Source organism: Numenius arquata, chromosome 4 (genome assembly GCF_964106895.1).
Source record: "Numenius arquata chromosome 4, bNumArq3.hap1.1, whole genome shotgun sequence".
Taxonomy (NCBI): Eukaryota; Metazoa; Chordata; class Aves; order Charadriiformes; family Scolopacidae; genus Numenius; species Numenius arquata.
In genome coordinates this window covers 23,491,877-23,513,512 of record NC_133579.1, presented here as the reverse complement: position 1 = coordinate 23,513,512, position 21,636 = coordinate 23,491,877, and the positions used below count along the sequence as shown (strand labels likewise).

General features: G+C 38.6%; 1 protein-coding gene across 4 annotated transcripts in view; it reads right to left on the bottom strand.

Moving 5' to 3' along the window:
- Positions 1–21,636, bottom strand: part of PTPRM (protein tyrosine phosphatase receptor type M) — a 481,541-nt gene that overhangs the window by 147,359 nt on the left and 312,546 nt on the right. For all 4 annotated transcript variants that reach the window (XM_074146330.1, XM_074146332.1, XM_074146329.1 and 1 more), the window contains one exon: positions 14,643–14,775. In XM_074146330.1, coding sequence (XP_074002431.1) covers positions 14,643–14,775 — 133 coding nt within the window. The remainder of the gene's footprint in view (positions 1–14,642; positions 14,776–21,636) is intronic.

Below are 21,636 nucleotides of genomic sequence, written 5' to 3'. Positions count from 1 at the left end.
AAAATTAAAGAATCTGAAGTCAGTTTTGAGCTATCTGTGTATACAGAAATATAATTTCAGAGTAAAAAACACATGAATCGCACCTTTTTCCTTAGAGAAAAGTCTTTAAAAAAGTGAATGAAAATTATTCACCTTATACGCTCTTTGAAAGACTAATTCAACAATCATGGTAAATAATGGCAAAATCTCAGTGCCTAGAATGACTGCTGTCAACAGCAAACATGACTGATTTAGGAACCAAATTTTTTGGGAAGCTACAAACAATGTCAACAGGCTAATTATGTGTCAGTGTTATATATATATTAAAGACAGGCTTTTTGGCTTATCCTACAAGAGCATATGGAATCCACAATTTTTTAAAGCAATCTCAGTATTCAATTCAAATCCCTGTTTAGAAAAGCAAGACAAAGCTTTTCATAGAATCATAGAATCACCTAGGTTGGAAGAGACCTTTCAGATCATCTAGTCCAACCATCAACCTAGCACTGACAAAAACCGTCACTAAACCATATCTCTAAGCACTATGTCTACCTGTCTTTTGAATACTTCCAGGGATGGTGACTCAACTACTTCCCTGGGCAGCCTGTTCCAATACTTAATAACCCTCTCAGTGTCAAAATTTTTCCTAATATCCAATCTAAACCTCCCCTGACACAGCTTGAGGCCATTTCCTCTTGTCCTATCACCTGTTATTTGGGAGAAGAGACCGACCCCCGCCTCCCTACAACCTTCTTTCAGGTAGTTCTAGAGTGTGATAAAGTCTCCCCTCAGCCTCCTTTCCTCTAAACTAAATAATCCCAGTTCCCTCAGCTGCTCCTGACAAGACTTATTCTCCAGACCCCTCACCAGCTTCATTGTCCTTCTCTGGACCTGCTCCAGCACCTCATTGTCTTTTTTGTGTTAAGGGACCCAAAACTGAACACAGTACTCAAGGTGGGGCCTCACCAGTGCCAAGTACAGGGGGGTGATCACCTCCTGAGTCCTACTCACCGCCCTATTCCTGATACAGGCCAGGATGCTGTTGGCCTTCTTGGCCACCTGGGCACACTGCTGGCTCATGTTAAGCCGGCTGTTGGTCAACACCCCTAGGTCCTTTTCTGCTGGGCAGCTCTCCAGCCACTCTTCCCCAAGCCTGTAGCACTGCATGGGCTTGTTGTGACCCAAGTGCAGGACCCGGCACTTGGCCTTGTTGAACCCCATAACATGGGCCTTAGCCCATCGATCCAGCCTGTCCAGATCCTTCTGTAGAGCCTTCCGGCCCTCAAGCAGGTTGACACTCCCACCCAACTTGGTGTTGTCTACAAACTTACTGAGGGTGCACTCGATCCCCTCGTCCAGATCATTGATGAAGATGTTAAAGAGGACTGGACCCAATTCTGAGCACTGGGGAACAGCACTCGTGACTGGCCGTCAACCGGATTTAACTCCATTCACCACCACTCTCTGGGCCCGGCCCTCCAGCCAGTTTTTTACCCAGCGAAGAGCACTACCATCCAAGCCATGGGCAGCCAGTTTCTTCAGGAGAATGCTGTGGGAAACCATACCAAAGGCCTTACTAAAGTCCAGGTAAACAACATCCACAGCCTTTCCCTCATCCACCAAGCGGGTCACTTTGTCATAGAAGGAGATCAAGTTTGTCAAGTAGGACCTGCCCCTCATGAACCCACACTGGCTGGGCCTGATCACCTGAGTGTCCTTCATGCTCTGCATAATGGCACTCAGGATGATCTGTTCCATGACCTTCCCAGGCACCGAGGTCAGACTGACAGGCCTGTAGTTCCCTGGATCATCCTTCCATCCCTTCTTGTGGATGGGCATCACGTTTGCTAGACACCAGTCAGCTGGGACCTCCCCAGTTTGCCAGGACTGCTGGTAAATGATGCAAAGTGGCTTGGTGAACACTTCTGCCAGCTCCCTCAGCACACTCGGGTGGATCCCGTCTGGTCCCATAGACTTGTGTATGTCCAGGTGTTGGAGCAGATCCCTCACCATTTCCCTTTGGATTATGGGGGTTTCATTTCTACTCTCACCCCTATCTGCTAGCTCAGGGGTCTGGGTGCTTGGGGAACAACAGACAACAGACTCTACTACTAAAAACTGAGGCAAAGAAGGCATTGAGTACCTCAGCCTTCTCGTCATCCTGTGTCACTATGTTACCTTTATTAACATGGAAAGAACCAAGATGTCTCTAGACTCCATAAGCATTTATTTTTCCTACAATTACATTGGTTCCCACACTAAATGTCTGGTACCTTCACAAAACAAGCATTGTAAACTGCAACTGCCCCTTTTAGGACAGAAAAATCCCCGAACTCCAGCTCATCTGCAAATTTACTGCTTGACACTGAGGGAGCAAGGACAGTAACTGAGTGTGATTGTATGACCAGCACAGCAATCAATCACTTGTGATACGTCACCTCACTCTCTCTGTAGTACCCATTTATTTTGCAAAACCCAAACTTGCAGCACATTACAGATTACAGTTTCTCACTCAACACATCTGGACTAATGCATTTTTGAAAAGTCTAGGTAACTTCAGAAATTTCTATGGGTTTCCTAAGTGTAGGTACTGGAAAAGTAACTTGAAGTGAGTATCGAAACATGCCCAGAAAAGATGAACTAAAGCCATTCTACCACACGAATGATCTGATCTCTGTTGCAACTCAAGAAAGCTATTTCATATAGTCAGATCACTGCCCTGGGGGCTCACATACTTCAGAAAGAGCTAATAAAATAAAAGTAAAAGGATTTACTTACTGGTGGACTGAGTGCTAAGGATTACTTACAGTTTTTCTACAGAGAAATGGGAACGTAAGCCTTGGCTATAAAGCAATACAATTAGATCCAAAAGAATCAGAAGACAAAAGGAATCAGTGTAAGAAATAATGACTTCAGACAGATATTTAAAAATGATGTGGCGTTTTAATGAAAAATAAAAGTCTAATTCTGAGATTGCTTAGTATCTCTGCATGAAAGCTAGATATCGTACCTCTGTACTCAAAGCATATGGCACATAGCCCACAAATGTATTTTTCAGCAATGGTGATTTAGTAAAACACCCTCCTTGCTATTTTGGGCACTGCATATTATCCAAAGATTTCAATATTCTAGACTTTGCCAGATGCAACAAAACTCATGGGACATCCCCAAATCATTTAAGCCTAGCTTGCAAAACAGTTACAGAAATCCACATTTATTTTGGGTTACATGATTCCAAGCTACAGGTCTATGTAACTACGTATATTTAAAGATACAGAAGAGATCACAAGTGTAGTTTAGCAGATCCAACACATCAAAGAGTTCAAACAAATTCATGTTTTCCTTTTCAGTGCCCTTCTCCATCTGCAAGACGCTAACTGATGAACTTATTCTAGTTCCAGAGGCAGCTGCAGTTGAGAACACAGGATTGTTTCTAACCTCTCTTACTATTTTCAAATTACCACAGAAGTTTTAAACGTGATGACTGCATATTTCCTAGAATTATCCAGAAATCACTGTTAAGAGTTTCAACACCATTGATTTTTTGGAAATTTTACGACTCTGTTTATTGCAAATCTGCTAACCTTGTGCTTTTTGCCATAAGTACAAGGTCAATTGCAACGGGATTGGAGAAATGAGCCACAAATGAAGTCTCTATACAGAGTGCCAGAAGCCAACAAATTTCCCAGCAAAGCAAGAGACACAGAGATAACTAAACTGAGAACAGACTCACAGGCTCCTGAGCTCAAGTTAGGTACACATGAAAAGCGTACTTCAACTGGGACACAAACTATCAAATTCTCATGAAAAGGAAGGTATGTTTTTATTCACATTTATATAAAAAAAGCTAAATGTTGGTACAATTCATTTTCTTGTAGGAGGAATTTTGTCCTCTTTGAGTCACATATAAAGTACCAAGCAATAGGACCTCTACTCCTATATAGTCCATTTTAGTAATGTTTCAACATTGTATTAGGCTTCTGGATTGAGATTTCCATACAGAGGACATACCTGTAAATCACTTCTGTCCTAAGCCACCTAACTAGATAATCAGTGCTTGGACAGACAATATCAGATTTTATACTATTAAGAGCTCAACATGATTACTATTTTATAAGAATACTAGGCAATAATTGTCTCCTATTTCCCTACTTCACATTTCACAGGTTGAAATGACTTGTGAAAAGGCACAAAAATAGAATAACATTATGCACCTAACTGCTGTACAGCACCGTTGTTGCATAAGTACTTAATTTCAATAATAATCATAACATACCATTTTGATATCAAGTTCAAACTGAAGGACAACATCAAAAGCTACCTTCGCAACTTTGTATTTTAATTGGGTACTCATCCTACTCATAGCAATGTAATGAAGCCTTTTCTTGAAAGCAATTTGTAACAGCTACAATCTGCAACTATCTGCCCCAGAATTTGGGGTAAACCAAATTCCCCAGTCTCTATCAGGCACCAGTGTCTCAAGTAAACTCAGATGCTCCAAGCACTCATTTTGTTTGTCTGATACTTGAATTTGCATTAATATAGCTATGTTAGCTCCTGACTAATGATTAATGATCTCCAAGGGCAGAATCTTTATCAAAATGAAAATCTCAACTATGAAAGCTAATGGCCATCGGTCAGCACAGTGGTGCTTGCTGTCAAATGAACAACAGGCTTGTCTAGCTCATTTAACCATAATTACACAACAAACTACTAATGGAGTTTTCCTTCTCTGGCCAATGTTGCAGGGGTTTGGCCCACCAGAAGACGCGTCAGGAGAAAGCAGTCATGCCAGCGCTGGCTGCCATGCTGAGAACACCAGTCATTACAAGTGTCACTAACAACAGTGTCTCCATTTTTCTCTTTTCCCACCTGGAATTGACTGCAAAGTCAAAAGACCTGCTGCAGAGTTAATGAGCGCTATTAAATTTGCTCTAATCTTAAGAACAAAAGAACTCATAAAGGACTAACTACAGGCAGACAAAAAAATATCTGCTGCCTGACTAAGGTGAAAGGTAAAAAATGCACCAGTTCTCAGGAAAGCAAGAGTGGGAGGAAAGGCGCTGCCAGAGGCACTTAAGCCCATTAAAATGAAGGATAATTCTCAATTGCGGTACCAAACTTCTTTTCTGTAATGTCTCTTGACTGGCTAACTAGTAAACACAAGATAAAATGGAAATAATTCTCTGCCAAATATGCACAGCTGTAGGTCCACCTCTGATGATTCATCAGCAGCTCTAGGCATCTGCCAATTTTTTCTTTTTTAATTTTAATTTAGGATGGATCTAGAAGTGGCAGAGACTGCAGACTACCAGGGAAAAGGAGCCCACAGCACATAAGGAAAGCAGCACACAAGACAATGGTAACTATTTCAGTGCATAGATGCTTGCTTGGATGTTACGCTTGCATACACAATGACTAATCAGTAAATTTGAATATGATACTCAGTATAGAAGTGGTAAATTAGCAATGGCAGAGTACTTCAAATTATGTTTCTCAAAATACAGAACATTTTATAACCCATACCAACTTCCTCAGCTAAAAATAAAACTCTAATGAATTCTGCATTCATCTAAGATTTCCACCAATTTCAGTGCAATTGCATAGTCCGTAAACAGGTGGAGAATTTGGTCCAAAATATTTCCTCCTACTGGGGGCTGATCTTGTCTACTCTTTTCAGGGCTCTTACTTCCCTTCTTTCACCAGACAGGGAGCAAAACTATACAAGGTCAAGAGCACACAATTTCTTTTGGAAGAGTTAATGTACCCATACTACAAAGTTACTGAATTTGTATCACGCTTACAAAAAGACAAATCTTTTCTTGCAGCCACTGTGAGAGTATTCCAAATAATCACTAGAAGCCCTATTATATCCAATATTAACAGTCTCTATCATTGCAAAACTGGGGACAAAACCTGTTTGTAAATCTTATAGTAACATTTCAATTCACATATTTTCCATTGTCAGTGGAAAAAGAGAAAAAAAGATACAATCCAATTTCTTTGAATAATGAAACAGCATTTCATTTAATGTTCCATTTGTTTCAATTTTGTTTTTTGACTTAGCCTTGAGACATGAATTATATTAAAGTATTCATTTAAATATATTTACTTATTATGGCAACAACGTACTATATGACTTATTCTATTATACTCTTTTGACACTTTAAAAACAACATTTAAATGGTCCCAAACTGAATTTTTTTGAAGCCCTATTTCATGGAAAATATGGTCTTTTCATCTTGAGAACAGAAACACATTTTGAAATACTATATCTGTGGAAGAGATAATTTTTTCTGACCTTCACATAAATACAGTGCTTTAAAGAACAGTTTTTAAAAATTGCACTATGTGTAAAGTGTCAAATAGTGTAATACAAAATCTATATTACTAAGTAAATGAGCAGTCTCAATATATTCAGAAGTCTTAGGGAATTTCAACTAAGAGGCTCAATTTTTAGTTGGTTTAATTAATTTGAAGCGTGGTTCTGCTAATCAAGTTTTCAAGTTAGAAAACATTTACTAATTCTCCCATAAGTTCTATAAATGAATGTTTGATGCTTTTTCAAAATATTAATTGAAAAAATATTTATTTAAAAAGTTTGAAGAGCAACTAAAAAGGAACATGAGAAACTTAATATTGTTTTAAAATAAAAACATTACTGAAATGCTCCTTTCAAGAGCATGCTACTACCATATGTACCTGAAAACTAGTACTACAGTCTGTCTCATGCAAGTAACACTCCATCTTCTGTAATTATATAAAAATATCTCCTAGTTTCCCATGACTTTTAAAACTGAGCTTTAAATAAGATAGGTATTTACTGGACAGCTGATTTTTGCTGCTGGCCAACAAGATTAAACAAACTTAAATGCACCTCATTTCGCGACTAAGCAAGACCCTTAATATTTTGCTAATCCAAAACCTATCATGTTCTCCTTGTACCTGGAAAGCGAGAAAAGGCGAATAGCCTCAGAAAGGGATTTGCTAAAATCACAGAAGAACCCTTCTCATTCTTCACTTCCTGACAGCAGGGAACGAAACAAAGGCTTTGGGTAAATAAGGAATCATATAATGGTATTACTAAGGACTGTATCAAAATGAAAAGTTATTACTTACTGAAAGTTATGCTTCATCTTGCCCTCATTTTTTAGTGCTCTCTCCTTTGAAATCCACTCCAATAATGGTAACTCATGACGTTTATGCATGATCATTTTTCATGAAAAACTATTAATATGTACACAGCAACATATGGAAATGCTTGTACATGTCCAACCAATGCTATGTTTTCAACTGAACAAATGAGAAAGAAACCACTATATAAATCCTAAAAATAGTTACTTGGGCACGAAAATTTCTCATAGACATTGTAGTGATATTTCTAGCTACTACTTTTCAATTAAGAAAATTCGTTACATAACGATATTCAATGGTCTCTAACGCACAGTATGAGGCATAAGAAACTGCTATAAAGCTAAATATTTCATTACATTATTGGCCATGTTGTTTTTAACTTGGTAAAACTTTTACAAAGTTTGTTTTTATAAAGGAACTTTCAATATAAGCATTCACTACTTATGCATGGAACAACATGGCAGAAAGTGTGTCTCTGATGACAAAGAATTTACTTACAGGTAATAAGTGTAGGAGTGATAGCTTCTTCTGCCATGATGGTGGAAGGATTAGGCAGTGGTGGAAAAGATGAAATGGAAGGAAAGAAAAGCCAAATATTAATGTATGAAAAATCAAGATGAAACTGAGACCAGAACTGGTGACACAAATGAAAGGTAGCAAGAATTCATATCTGGGTATATCATGCAACATGTCTGGAACAGACAGATGACATATCCAACCTCCATAAAAATGTAAGCAATACAACACATAATGCATCTCCAACTGTTTAATCAAACCACCTTAGATTACACCTACTATCTCAGTAATATTACATATTTAATATATATTTACCTCTGTATATACTACACACGCAAACACTCCCAATTAAAGCGATAAGCCATCTCCAATTACACTTCAACTGCATCAGGAATAAGGATATGGAATTTCAGAACTTTATTAAATAGCTTCTCTTCCTGTCATAGTACTGTAGAATCTTTGGATATCCCTTTCTTTACTTAAAGAAATCAGTTTTGCCATTGACAGGACTAGAATTTGTTTCCAGAGGGGAAAAATCAATGGCCACAAGCTTTTTTTATATCACAGCTTTTTCAACAACCAGTTAAATCCTGAAGAAAAAACTACTCCTCGCCGCGCAAATAAAAAGGCTATCCTTGCTGGCTAAAATTATTTTTGTGGTATTTCCCCATGTGGCAGGGGAAAAAAAAAAAAAAAAAAAAAGTACTGATCCTGTATCCCTGTTATTTCTGCCCTTGTGAATGTCACAAAGAACAAGCTGGACACCCAGCCACCACCATCTTGAGAAATACGGACCCAGTCGGTCTTTCCTGCACCACCTCTTCCACAGCCAGATTCTCCACCCAGACACGCTTGGCATGAGCACAAAGTATAGAAGCCCTTCCAGCTATGGTCTCCTGCTTCACGTCCCTCCCTCCCTCCCTCCCTCAGTTATAAGCCCACAACAAGCATGACTGCAACTCTCCAAAAGGGGCAAGTTCCAACCTAAATGAATTTCATATATTGATTGCAATTAAAAAGAGGCTGGAGATCTTAAAACACCTCTGAGCATAACGTCAAGTCGCATTCACATGTTGTGAGATAAAAGACTGAAAGGAACCATGTAGGCATTTGTAATTTTTACAGCACATGCATACGGCCCTTTGACTACAGAAGAAACATGTAAACAGGCCTTGCAAAGGCCTATAACTAATGTTAACTTGCCTCTAGCTACACGCTTCAGGCATCCCTTTGAAAACTAGGCTTTCATCAAATTTTCTCTCTCATCTTCTTTGTGTGAAGATGCCGTTAGAAATATTTTCCAGTTTTTATTCCCGTTTTACTGATGCAAACAGTATTGTTCAAACACAAGAGGCTAGATACTGAATATTTAATCACGTGGCACGTCTGCAAAAATGCACACCTGTTAAAGTTGAGTTTTAAAAGATATCTAAGAATAGAGCGTGGAAAAAGCTGCAAGCAGTTATACGCTTCTTCCACCAGCACACACCCCATTGCCTTCAGGAAGGAGCACAGGATCAGGTCCTATCAAAGTAGATCAACTTACCTGCTCTAATAGCAAGGGGTTGGTTTCTGGTTCACTCATAACTGTATCTCCCCTGCCCTTCTTTTCAGAATTACTCATTCTCTCACTTTCATTTAGAATCCCAAGACACTGCCAACCCTGTTTCTTGCCATATGTTGCCATGAAAGAAATTTAATGTAATTAGTACAAATGTTCTCATACTTCTAAAAGATGTATAATAATTTGAGAAACAACAATAAATACAATTAATCAGTGAAGCACTGCTGGTACTTATATGCAGAATTCTGCCAAATATGTTATAGAGATAAATTATTCCTTGTGAAAAAATGCTGAAAATCCAGGAGCTTTAATTTGTGTGAATGTCCCATTAAAAATTGGTATAAAATGAGAAAAATTGAAAGTCTCAAGCTCCAGTTATTTTTATATTGTTACAGTTGTAAGATTTTTCATATGAAAGTCCTTGAAAAAGAGCACTGTGTTTTTTGACTCTCAAGAATACCAGACACAGAAAAAACCAGATTAAATAAAAATTAAAAACTTAGAGAAACAGAAAGCTTTAGACTTGCAAGTCCTCAGGCCTCATGCAAAAGCACCATTCATAATTGAAAAGATTTATTTTTTTTTAAGAAATATGGACAAGTTCCATTTTACTTCCTACATAATGTATACAAACTTACTCTCTCTCTATGTATGAAAAGTCCTTTCCTGTTAAAGAGAGTGATCAAAGATTTTGGTCACCCTTGGCCAAATTTTCTTCTGTGCAGTGCTCTTCAGCCACGTCCCACTAGACAGCTTATTTTATGTCAATGAACTATTTCTGTGTATAGTGATAATATAAAGTACTTTTATATCCTTCAGGACTGAAGACATAAATAAATTTCATAAGTATCACTTGTAGAATACAGCCCCACTATAAAATTTATCAAAACCAACACAGCTTGCCGCAGGAGGATTCTCCCAATAGAAGGGAAAACTTCTGGAACTATGTAATTGCCACAGTGATTTCTTTCATCGTCTCTCTTTTGTAGCTGGCCTAGAGGGAAAAACAAGGCTCAGGAGTAGCACTGGGAGAAGACTGGAGTTTTCCTTCAGCCCTATTATCTCCAATTTCTAACTTTTAAATTGTTGGCAAAGGTGTATAACTGAACAGCCTGATTTAGTGTCAGGGAATGGGAGCAATGCATTCCCAGCCCAGCTTCACTGAGCGCATAAGCCTTCCTTATCCACTGCCAAGAACCAGGGTCTCTGGACTTAAACAGATGCCACAGTTACATACATTAGAAACTACTGGAAGGCTCAGACATAGAGACAGCTGAAAACAGAAACTAAAGATAGGCAAAAGAAAATAACCTTTTTATGGAGAAATGCAATGATCAGAAAAACTCGATTCTACAACTGAAGCAGAAGACGATGTAATTAATTTTTAATAACCGCTTCCTTGCTGCGCTCCCACTGCAGCAGCAAGATGGTAGCCCTGAAAGAAACAGCCGACCCAAAGACATACGTGCTTTCAAGCAAACCTTGGAGCAATACATATAATTTCTCAGCCTCTGCATATTTTTTAAACTTAGCTGAAATAGAAAAAAAAAAAAAAAAAGATAAAAGAATAAAGCAGTAAGGTTCTGCTTTTTCCAAGGCTTGATTTAATTGCTATTGCTTTTCCAAAGGTTATGGGAACAGTTTTCCCATTTTCACTCCTTTACTTTAAGTTGACCAAAGGGTGAACTTACTTGCTGCATTTTTTATTTTATTTTTTTTTTATTACAAAGTCCTATACAGATATATCAAAGACTGGCAGAGATCAAGCGCCTTGCCTGAGATCTAATATTCAGGATCAGATTCAAAATCCACTTTATTGTGGAGCAATATTGTGGAAACACATGTATTGGTTTTCACTGACTTTGTATTAACTCTTACGTGAGGGATTCAGAGCAGAGCTGAGAGGAAAACCTACTGGCATTATTCTGACTGCACAGAGAAGAATCATATTGATATGACCATACTGGTATTAGGAATAGCTTGAAGGTTGCTAGTCTACGTTACATGATATCTTTATGCAGGAATGTGGTTGAATGGACAAAGGAAAGATAGAACAGAACAGATAACGAACTCTGAACAACCAAGTGGGGAGAAAAACAGGAAAGCACTAACAGTCTTGCCCTGACCCAGGTGACAGAAAAACAAATCTGGTTTACTTTAGTCAAGGATAAGTGTCCACACAGAAAACATTTTAGTGTCCATGATGTTCCTACCCTCATTAGTGACTCCATATCATACACTCAACAGTCAGGCCACCTAATCTCTCTGTGATCCAGTTTACAATATAATTACTTCAGAAGACGTTATATAATGAAATTAATGATGCCTAATGACTATTGATACTTGCAGAACTTCTCTACCTACTGCTTTGACAGTGACCATATCCAAAGTGTGTCTTTTTGGCACTGAAAACTTTGCTTTGAGTGTTGGTCTTCTCTACTTGGCTACTGAATTAACAGTCAAAGAGGTTGATCTGTGAAAATCTGTGGTGCCTGGCACCGACCAAGCAAAGAACGGTTGCTGGCTGAACTGAGGTGACTATTAAAGGAATCTGTTGGATAAAGACATGGTTATCACCTATAGAAAAACCACTTTCCAAATCTCTTGACAATGGAAAGAAATGGTTTGAAATAAAGTTAATTAAGCACTATGAAGCCCCAGAGAGAGTAAATCTAATCTACTGGTGAGATTTGGAGATGAAGTCTACAAGGACCCATTTCTGTGAAAAAATGAGTAACAGAAAGTATGTGCCTTGGGATGTGCCATGGGATAGCGGAATGTGAATGGGATATTGCTGTAGCCAACTCCAAGGAAGACAGTTGCAGAGCACGTGGACTCGGCACAGTGAAACCCAGCACTGTAGAGAGTCTACACGTAATACTGCAGGGAGGAAAATGGTTGTCTGGGGAAAGGTGCCACTGAATTACAAGGTGCTATTTTATTTTTCACTCAGATCTTTGCTCTAGTAAAACTCCCGATAAAGTAAATGAAATAAAATGATCAAGTGCAGTAGTCAAATGACACGCTAGCTTGATAAGATTGTTTCGCAAAGTAGCACCTAAAGTATCATAAAACTGCAAAAACGCTATAGTTACACTAAGCTTGCAGAATGATTTATACATTTTCTTCAGATGCATAATGTATACACAGTAACTGAACCAAGGTGAAACCATAGGGGCTCTCAGCAGCATAGTGAATTAATGCACCAATAACAATCTATTGAATTATCGGTTCATCTTTTGCTTAAGCCATGAGTGTAATTGTATTCAAGACCTTCTATACTACAGCATCTGCTTCAGAGGTCTGGGACACAATATACCTACCTCCTGAAACTCTCATTAAAGCCTAGTCACATCCTGTTACACAGATGAACCATTCTTACTTTTTAATATTCACTTCAACTCATTTCACAGTTTGTTTTCTTCAAGGCTGCAGGATCATTCTGGGATATGTTTAAGTTATTGGTATCATTCTTTCTGTACTACACAATGAAATTGTATGTATTTGGTAACAGAGTTCCTGGACTTGTACTTTCAATAGTTTCATCTCTGTTACAAGCAGATTTATTCCAAACCCCAAAGAAGCTCACATAATGCACTTTTCTTCTAACAACAGAATTACTATGAATAATAATTACTGTGCTGTGGTAGACAGAAGGAATCAAGTATCCTTCTGCATTAACATGCAAACACTTAGGATTCAAGCCTTCCTGCCTCTAACAATTAGATTATCAAAGAGCTTTACCCTAGAGAATGAAGCAAGAGCTGGTATAGAATCCATTTAGCCGGAGACACTGACACCTTATTTACTTTGAAACTATTTGGATCATTTTGCAATGCTCTCCCTTCAAGATTAAGAAGAACTTGTCTCCCTTGGGTGAATATATTCTACCTTTGGCGCAAACGCTTAAGGAGAGGCTCAGAACTGGAAGAGAAAGAGTGACGAATGCTGGTCAGGAAACGTGTGAAGAGGGATTGGACAGACACTGCGAGAAGCCTTCCTCCCTGCATGCCAAGTGCTGTGTCTGGCCCTAGGGAGGAGTTTGGGAGTTCAACTGTTAAAATTGAAGGTATGAATGATGCAAAAAATCAGACGTGGGGAGAAAAAAAGTCCTGCAAAGTCAGAACAGATTTTAACTCTGCTGCACTGTACTTTATTGAGAAGATTTGTTACTGGGTCAATTTCATTGCCCCAGTCAGGCTTAGCCTGGGGCTTAAGTCTCAATCTCTTCTGTATGGCAGCTTTTGACTGCTTTACCTACCTCTTGTCATGACCTAGCCTTCAGTTCTGGCCACATAGCTCCCCGTTCTCTGCAAAGAGCCCTTCTAAATCATGGCCCTGCTCTGTCTTCAAGGAGAGTGAAAGGCAGCTACTTCTGTTGCCTGCCCTGAGGCACTGTCAGGCAGCTGCCTCCTTAGCTGTGCACCTCCACTGTTCAAATTCTGGAAGAATTTCAGGCAGCTCCGGGGTTTGGACTACCTCAGATCTGCCAAACTAGTTAACATACAATTAAATCACATTGTGTTGGGGTGAGCAAAATCAGACCAAGATTGCTTGCCAAAGAAGAATAGGGGATAATATGGGGTGAATGGCGAGGAGGTGAGGGGTTACGGGACAGTAAGAAGACTATGGCAGACGTGGAAGGAGAATTCGTGATTCAGCCCTTCTATACAGCTCACATTTTCCCAGCCCCACCTCTACACATCGCCCAGGGTACAACCTAAAACCTTGATTCTATTTGCTAATGAATTTGTCCTGATCTAGAATTCACTTCTATCATCACATGGATTTTTCTCTTACCCATGCCACCTCCCTAGCTATGAGATATTTTCCCCTTTATTGTTTTTCCTTCTACAGTGTTTAGAAAGGTTTAAAAGCCTTACACTTCTAATGTTGTAGCAGTTTTCAAATTATTTTCAAATCAGTCTCAACGCGTGTGTGTGTGTTGAACCAGCATTTGGAAACATACAGCACCATTGTAACATTTTCATTTGTTTTCAGGGAATGAAGTTTATGCAGAACAATACAGACCCCATTCTTAGCACAAATTACCTTAGCTCTAGTTCCTGTTTGACTGAGGATTTCTTTCACATTCAAGAATGAAACTACATCTAACTTTCAGCTGATCTGTTGAATAGAGATACTGTTCTATTATTAGAGTCCATCATGCAATACTAATGCATAAAGTGCTAGAATCATTAACCTCGAGTTGTTTTTCTTCTATAACAAAGCCACAAACATTAATTCATAGAAAATGCTGTGCGATGAAACAGATATTGCAGTTTTACAAAAAACAGCAAAGCTTTTGGGGTGGGAGGGAGCAGTTCCTAAACTCTGTGGCAAAGGGCGTGAAGGTGGCTGGATACTTTTGCCAGTATCAAAATGAGAACTGCTGTAGGAGATGCTGCGATATGAATACGTACATAGAAAACACCTACTGATTGCTCACCTTTTCTTCATTACCAGCACGACCCCCAGAAATATAATGACGAACAGCAAGATGCCTGCAATGACTCCAGCAATTTTAACAGTATGGTCGGTTTGCTTCTCAGGTTCTGGGTCTGGTTTTCGAGTGGCAGCCCCTATGGAATCAGTAAAAGGAAAAGAAGAGAGAGAAAAAGAATAAGGATGTTATGCTTTCAGTGTTTATACATTTAACCTACCAATGTCATTAGTCTTATCCAGGGCCAACAGATATCAACGCTCGATATTTTAAGAAAAAATCCTGCTTTCATATGCATTGACATATGATTCCTCATATTGTTCCATGACATTTTGCTAGACCACAGCACAGGTGGGATACCACAGTCAGCTCTGACCCTTTTATAAGAGCCTCTTCACAGATTCACCAATTTCTATATTTTTATTATCTGTACCAGCTCCCTTTTCTTTCTGCCATTTAGAAACTTGCTAACAACACAATAACTATCCTAAGCCTTTATCCAAATTTGATTTGCTGGAACATTTTCCTCAATTATTTTTCATAAATGAAGCTGTAATTCCATAACATATTAGCTTAAACACCTGGAAAAGTGAGATAAGCTCATTTACCATGCATTTTACCCGCAATTGTTTTTTACACAATAGACTTTTTTTTTTTTTTGCCTTTGGAAATCTAAATCTAGGTCACATCTGGTAGGCAAAAAGACTCCTCCTAAGCAATTTATTCACAAAGTGGGAAGCAGCTGATGATCACACCACTGGCACCCACATTTAATATCTGTTTAAATGAGATAACCAGTGCCTTACAGCAGCTACTGTCTTAGCTCTTCCAGCTTCTCCATTTAAAAAAAATAACATCGTTTGTACTGTTTACTGTATAATGTGATGGAACGTCAAATCCATGTCTGCTGAAATATCCATTTCCTCTACTAAATGAGTTCAGGATGAAAAATGTTAAGGAAGCAACATTAAATTCACTAAACTGATTTCATTTTTTTTATGGACTTCTATTTTTTTTTAATCAAAAGGTGACAATATTCACCATTTAAGGCACCATGCCATAAAGTGGACACAGGGATTTATGGATCACCTTCCTGCTATGGCTTTTTTTTTTAATTATATTTTACCAATTACATTTTACATGTTTCTTCACTTTCTTTTTTTGGAAAGAAAGCAAATCGATGACCAATTTACATGCAGAGATATTTCCTGAAAAGTACAATAAAATTTCCAATGTTCTTCTCAGGATATTCTAAGATGCTGAGTGCTTCTGAGCACCCCCAGTTACACTGTTGACCTACATCTTCAAAACTCCTTACCACCAAGAATGCCAGAAGAACCTGGCAACTCATATTGCTGCCAGAGAAGGTGTTAATGTTTAATCAAAATGTATCTAGAGCTAAGTGCAAGAGCCAGGTTCTTTCGAAAATTCTGGCCATGGTACTTTGTGTGAGTGCTAAGTCAAAGAAGGTGATCTGCTGCCTATCTCTGTGCCAAATCTCACCGGAATATTTTTTAGATAGCAATACGCTGCAATTCTGAATTAGTAAAATTCTTACTCCACATGAGGAAAGGTAAGAGAATCTGGCCCAGTATTTTCTTCAGTGCAGATGTATAAAACTCTGTTATAAACAGTTCTATTTTTATTTTCCTTGTGCTATCTATAAATAAATCTGGTAAACTCTACATTGCTGTAATCTGCACAGCACTCAAAAGTGTAGCAGATAGATATCTAGAGTATCTGTGTGCAAAAGGCAGCTGTTAGTTGAATCTGGCAAACAGGGAGCAGTGAATCAAGAATCATGCAAATGGTAAGACATGATAAGGACTTCACAGTCCTCTCTTAAATCTAAAACCCAAGCAAAGAAGAATGCAAAGTCAACAACAAGCAATATCTTTTCAGATGTAGTTTCTAAGACTGGTTCCTTCCCAAGTCTATTCATTATCTCCTTCAGGCTACATCATTCTACTGGAATACTCATTGGTAACGCCTACTTAAAATCAAATTTTGCCTTATGGCTTCATTCATTTAGTTAAGGCTCCCAGTGCTAGTTTTGGGATCATGAATGCTAAGCATTAAAAGTAAATGAAGGCAGCCTTGCTACATTTTCACATACAACTCTCAACTATTCAATGTGTTTTATCTCAATCTCATGTCTCTCTTTGACAGCACAGGGTCCTCACTTCAGCGCAACTAGCGAGACTTACACTATGCACAGAAGATAATATTAAAATCGTATTCAGAGCACACACATTTCCTGCATATCATGAAGCACAACTTCCATGAAATGCCTTTAATGACATAAAGCCACGTGTCACTCTCGGGAGTCATGGACAAGCTGGGGAATCCATCACCATTGCAAATTCTCCAAAGAAAGCCTCCATCAGGAGAGATACAGAGCCTAACATCAGGGCACTGAAACTCCCATTTTGCATCATCTATTCATTATCCAATTGAGGGATCATATCGAGTGGTCTAAGAAAAGTGCGTGCAATGCCACCCCAAGTTAAAAATAGAATAAGCTTGCCATCATGATGGACTCTGCCTGACACATAACAGAGATTGTCTTGAACTAGAAACATGATGTTTGACATGTTTTTTAAAAGCTCTTATCATTAATTATTATAAAACCCAAAATATTTGCATTCCCTCAATTCTCCTTCAGTTCCATTCAACACTTCATTCCTTCCCTGACATTCCCAATGTTGCTCCTTTCTTGGTGTCAGTGGGTTCCAAAATCCACTTGGGTAAAAGAACCAAATTTGCCATCTTTCATCTTTCTTGAGTCCTTTAGTATTAGAAATTCTGGATCAACTTTCTTCATTATATTTAATAATGTTTACTCCTTTCACGTATCTCAGTTTTTCTACAATAAGATTTTTTAAAATTGTTGTGTTCTACCCCATTCTTTATCCCCCTTAGCATTCTGTTTGGTTTTATTTTGACATCAGATGAACACTGAACAGGTCACTGGTGCATTGTTTACAGTGAAACCTGAATTCCTTTCTTCAGTGCAGTGTTCAATTTTGAACTCTTCACGAGTTAAAAGTCATTCAAATTTAGCTCTTCTGAGCGCTACATAGAATTTATCAAGACTGAAATTTGGGTAGGCACTACCTCTTTATTCAGTTTGCTTTTGTCCTGCTAATCCACATCACCTAGCATCATATGCAAGAGCTGCTGCCTCAACGCCGACTCTTCTGTGTATTTAATAAACATACTGTACAGCATATAATATTAAACCCTTAAGTGCATTAGTTATGATAAAAGCTGGCAGTTTACTTCTCTCTGGTTTCTGTCTGATAGATAGATTTTGATCCAGAGTAATATTTGTCTCTCACCTGACTTTTAACCTATAGCCAAACAGGCAATTGCATGGGCACTGTGGAGAGAAAGGTGAGCTGTGTGTAAGGGGATCCAAGCAGGCAGGGGCAGGAGTTCTGAGATTCATTTTGCCACTTGATAAACTGCAACGTCAATTTGCACTTTTAGTTCCATTTGTTTGTTTTCAAGAGATTTGGAAAATTACTATTACAAGTATAAAAAAATGATGTCATGACTTCTCTTTTACTCCACTACACTGACATATACTAAAAAAGTTGAGTGAAATGTAATCTTTCTTTACAGAAATAGTGTTAACTATACACTATTGTATAATGATATTATAGTCTTAGCTTTTTATTCTATTTATTACTGTTGTTTCAACCAGTTTGTCTGATGTAGTCATTTTAATTTCCTTGACCACCCTAGAGCCATTAAAAATGTATAGCTACAAGGCTAGTGGAGTTTTATACCTCCAGTAAAATATTTGTTTTAATGACAGGCTGCATATTGTTGCCAACAGCTGAGCTAAGCCCACTGCATTTTTATTCACAACACTGGACCTAATGACCTATTTGGGTTTTGGTTTTTTTGGTTCGTTTTACTTTTAAGCTTTTGGTTCTGTCCTTGTACACAGAAGCCTAACTTTAAACCTTGCACAATAACCTCACTTCTGTTTTCTTACTGAGACTGTCTGGTCTAGTGGAGTTAGAGGAATCAAAGCCAAACCGCCGCATATACTGTGGTCCACCTCTAGAAAGGCAATAGGTCAGTAAAGAGCAGTAAGCGCAGGACAGCTCAAGGGAGCTGCTTAGAAAATAAAAGGACAAGGAAATGTTTCCTGCCAGTTTAAAAAGGATTAAGAAGCTGACTTTGGAAAGTCCTTACTTGATGAGAACAAACTAGAGTGCTTCCTGCCAGCGGTGAAAAACACGAGATACACTTACAGATAAACCCCAACGTGCCACAAAACCCAGCAAAGTATCTCCACAGGCTTCCTGCATTTAATAAACTGGAAGACAGTAACATTGTTTCTTTAATTAACTAGACTGGTTTCATTTTATTTCTCCCACTCAAGGCTGACCATAGTTGTTGCATTTATTTAATTTCCTTTCTGCAACTTCAAGCTCTCAAAAGGTACTTGCTTGGTATGTCACTTGTGATCCTTTCCAACCGTATTTCATTTACAGGTGTTCCAGTGACTGAGGCAATGGCTAACTTCACGAAGCTTTAAAGTAATATCACAGTTAGTCTAGAGCATATTAGTCTCCAGTCAAAGTTGAGACTAACTTCTTGTGTCAGTAACCAGCGCGTGATTTTTTACACAGGCAGTGCAAATCAACCATCACAACTCAGCACTTACTTTTAACTTATTTCACAGAGTGAGTCAGGAAAATGAAACATTACACCCCTGTGTGACAGCTGCACTGTGATTAAGTAGTTTCCTTAAAATCAAAAGGGTGATTAGTCAGCTGCCATCCTCTTAAGCTGGTGCTGCACACCAACCACCAGAGTAAACCAGTAAAATGAAGCAAGCACTCCCTGCCTCTCCCACAGTCTCAGCCTTCAGCTACAAAGAGGGCCTAAGACAGAGCAGCAAGTAAGCTTTTCAGCTTAAGTAGCAGAAATCATGCAAAACCGTACAAGGCAGAAGGGAGGCAGAGAGATGTGATGCTTCCTTGGAACACCCGTCACTAGAACCCCATTGTCCCTGCCACAAAGCAAAAAGACTGAAAAGATCAGAGAACTTGGCTGTAAAGACTCTGCCCACATTCTCCAAGGACAACACAAATTACAAAGGCTATTACGCTCTATTGTTTGTATGACAGTAGGATCTAGAAGCTCTAAATCAGATTGGGAGCCCCCCTGTGCTAAGAACAGCACAAGCACACAGCTAAGCAATCTTTGCCACTAAAAGCACACTATCTAGCTGAGCTAGGCTGTAATAGGCAGGTGTAGCCATCGTAGGTGGGAGAGGAAGGCAAATACCCCTAAGAAAATGCATTTACAATACTCAAATAAATGAACATTTCTATCCTTCCTGCTCTTTTATCCAGCTGGTATCGCTCAGCATTTCCAGTTAGTTACATGGCAGAAAGAGATCTTCAAGAGTGATTTGAGGGACAGAGAAATGTTTTTGTGGGTGACATTGGTTAGGGTGTTCAAAGGAAGGAAGTAACATAAAGTTTCATAGACATAAAGGCAGGAAAAGCAGAGGTGCCAAAAGTAAAGAGCTGGCATAAAATGCAGTACGACAAAATAAGAAAGCACACAAATTAAGTCTGTGCTACTGGTATGAAAAGAGGTGCTCCACAGAGGTAGATCCTTCTTATAAATGTCGAATGATCAACAGGAATTCCAATCCTATATCAGATTGCAAAATACATCTGAATAGGGCAGTAGTACAAAATTTTCAGTTTTCCCCTGAAGCTTCCTCAGCATTTCTACCCCCATCTCCTCACGACTGCAGAAAACTGTACCTTCATTTTTAAGTCTGTAGCAGCATTACTGATGTTACGAGAAGACAAGCCAGTCCAAAAAGCTTTTTATTTGAGTTTCAAGTTCATTCCAGATGCCAGGATTTGTGACTGTCTTGGAGAAGACCCAAAACACATACAGATTTGTAGATGAAATGAATTACCACCCTGGCTAGTCTGTTTATACTGTAAATGACTGGCATTCAGTCCTCATCTGCTAGCCAGCATGTATTCTGCTAACAAAGTCTTTGTTTTATTACTCCTGGTAGAACTCCAGCTAAGGGAGAAAGTTCTCCCTCCTATTCCTCATTGTTAGCTCTCAAATCAGTGTTCCTAGTTTTCCTTCAAAACTGCTTTTTTTTCTCCATATGGTAGAAGTTATGAGGTGTTGTTGGGCAGGGTATAATTTGTGACAGAAGGTGGTTTTGATCAGTATTTTTTTCAGTTTTCTCTCTACTCCATGCCTTGAATATATTAGTTTTGTAAATGCCTCAGAGTAAGGTCTGCTTTACTTCTCTTTTTACAGTATTTTCCCTTTCTGTTCCCGAATTCTTTTGGAAATGCTCAAGTATAAACTGCTTTTTCCACGGGGCAGGGATTATGTTTTCTTTCTGTTTTGCTGAGCACAGGAGCCATTTAAGTGTTGAAATCAATGTATCCTGATTTTCCTTCCTATGATGTGTTAGCACTCAGTAAATCTATTTTTTGAATGTCTGGGAAAGAGGGAAAACAGCATTTATATTTTCACAGAAGAGTATCTTCTCTGTAATTTATGATCATCAGTACAATACGTATTGCCGTGTACAGATACTCCTTTCCTAAAAAAGATTTCTGTACATCTACAAGACAACCATGCTGATTTGGTACATTGTTTATTTGGTGTTTTTTAAATGCAGGAAAAAACAGCCTTGTTAAAAGATCTATGCTGAGAAGGGACTATCAAAATAAGGCTGCACTGTGTAACAATAATTATGAATTATTAATTTTGTTTGTGATATTCTTTACGAAAATGTAAATACGAGCGACAAAGAGCTTCATGAAAAGAAATGCAAAGAACTACTTCACTGATGAATATGACTCATTTAACTGACTATCAAATGAACTGTATCTCTCACTGGTGGATGATTCATGTTGATGCATGTGAGCAAAAAGACTTTTTTTGTTAAACATCTGTGTTTCTGGTTGTCAGGAATAACAATATT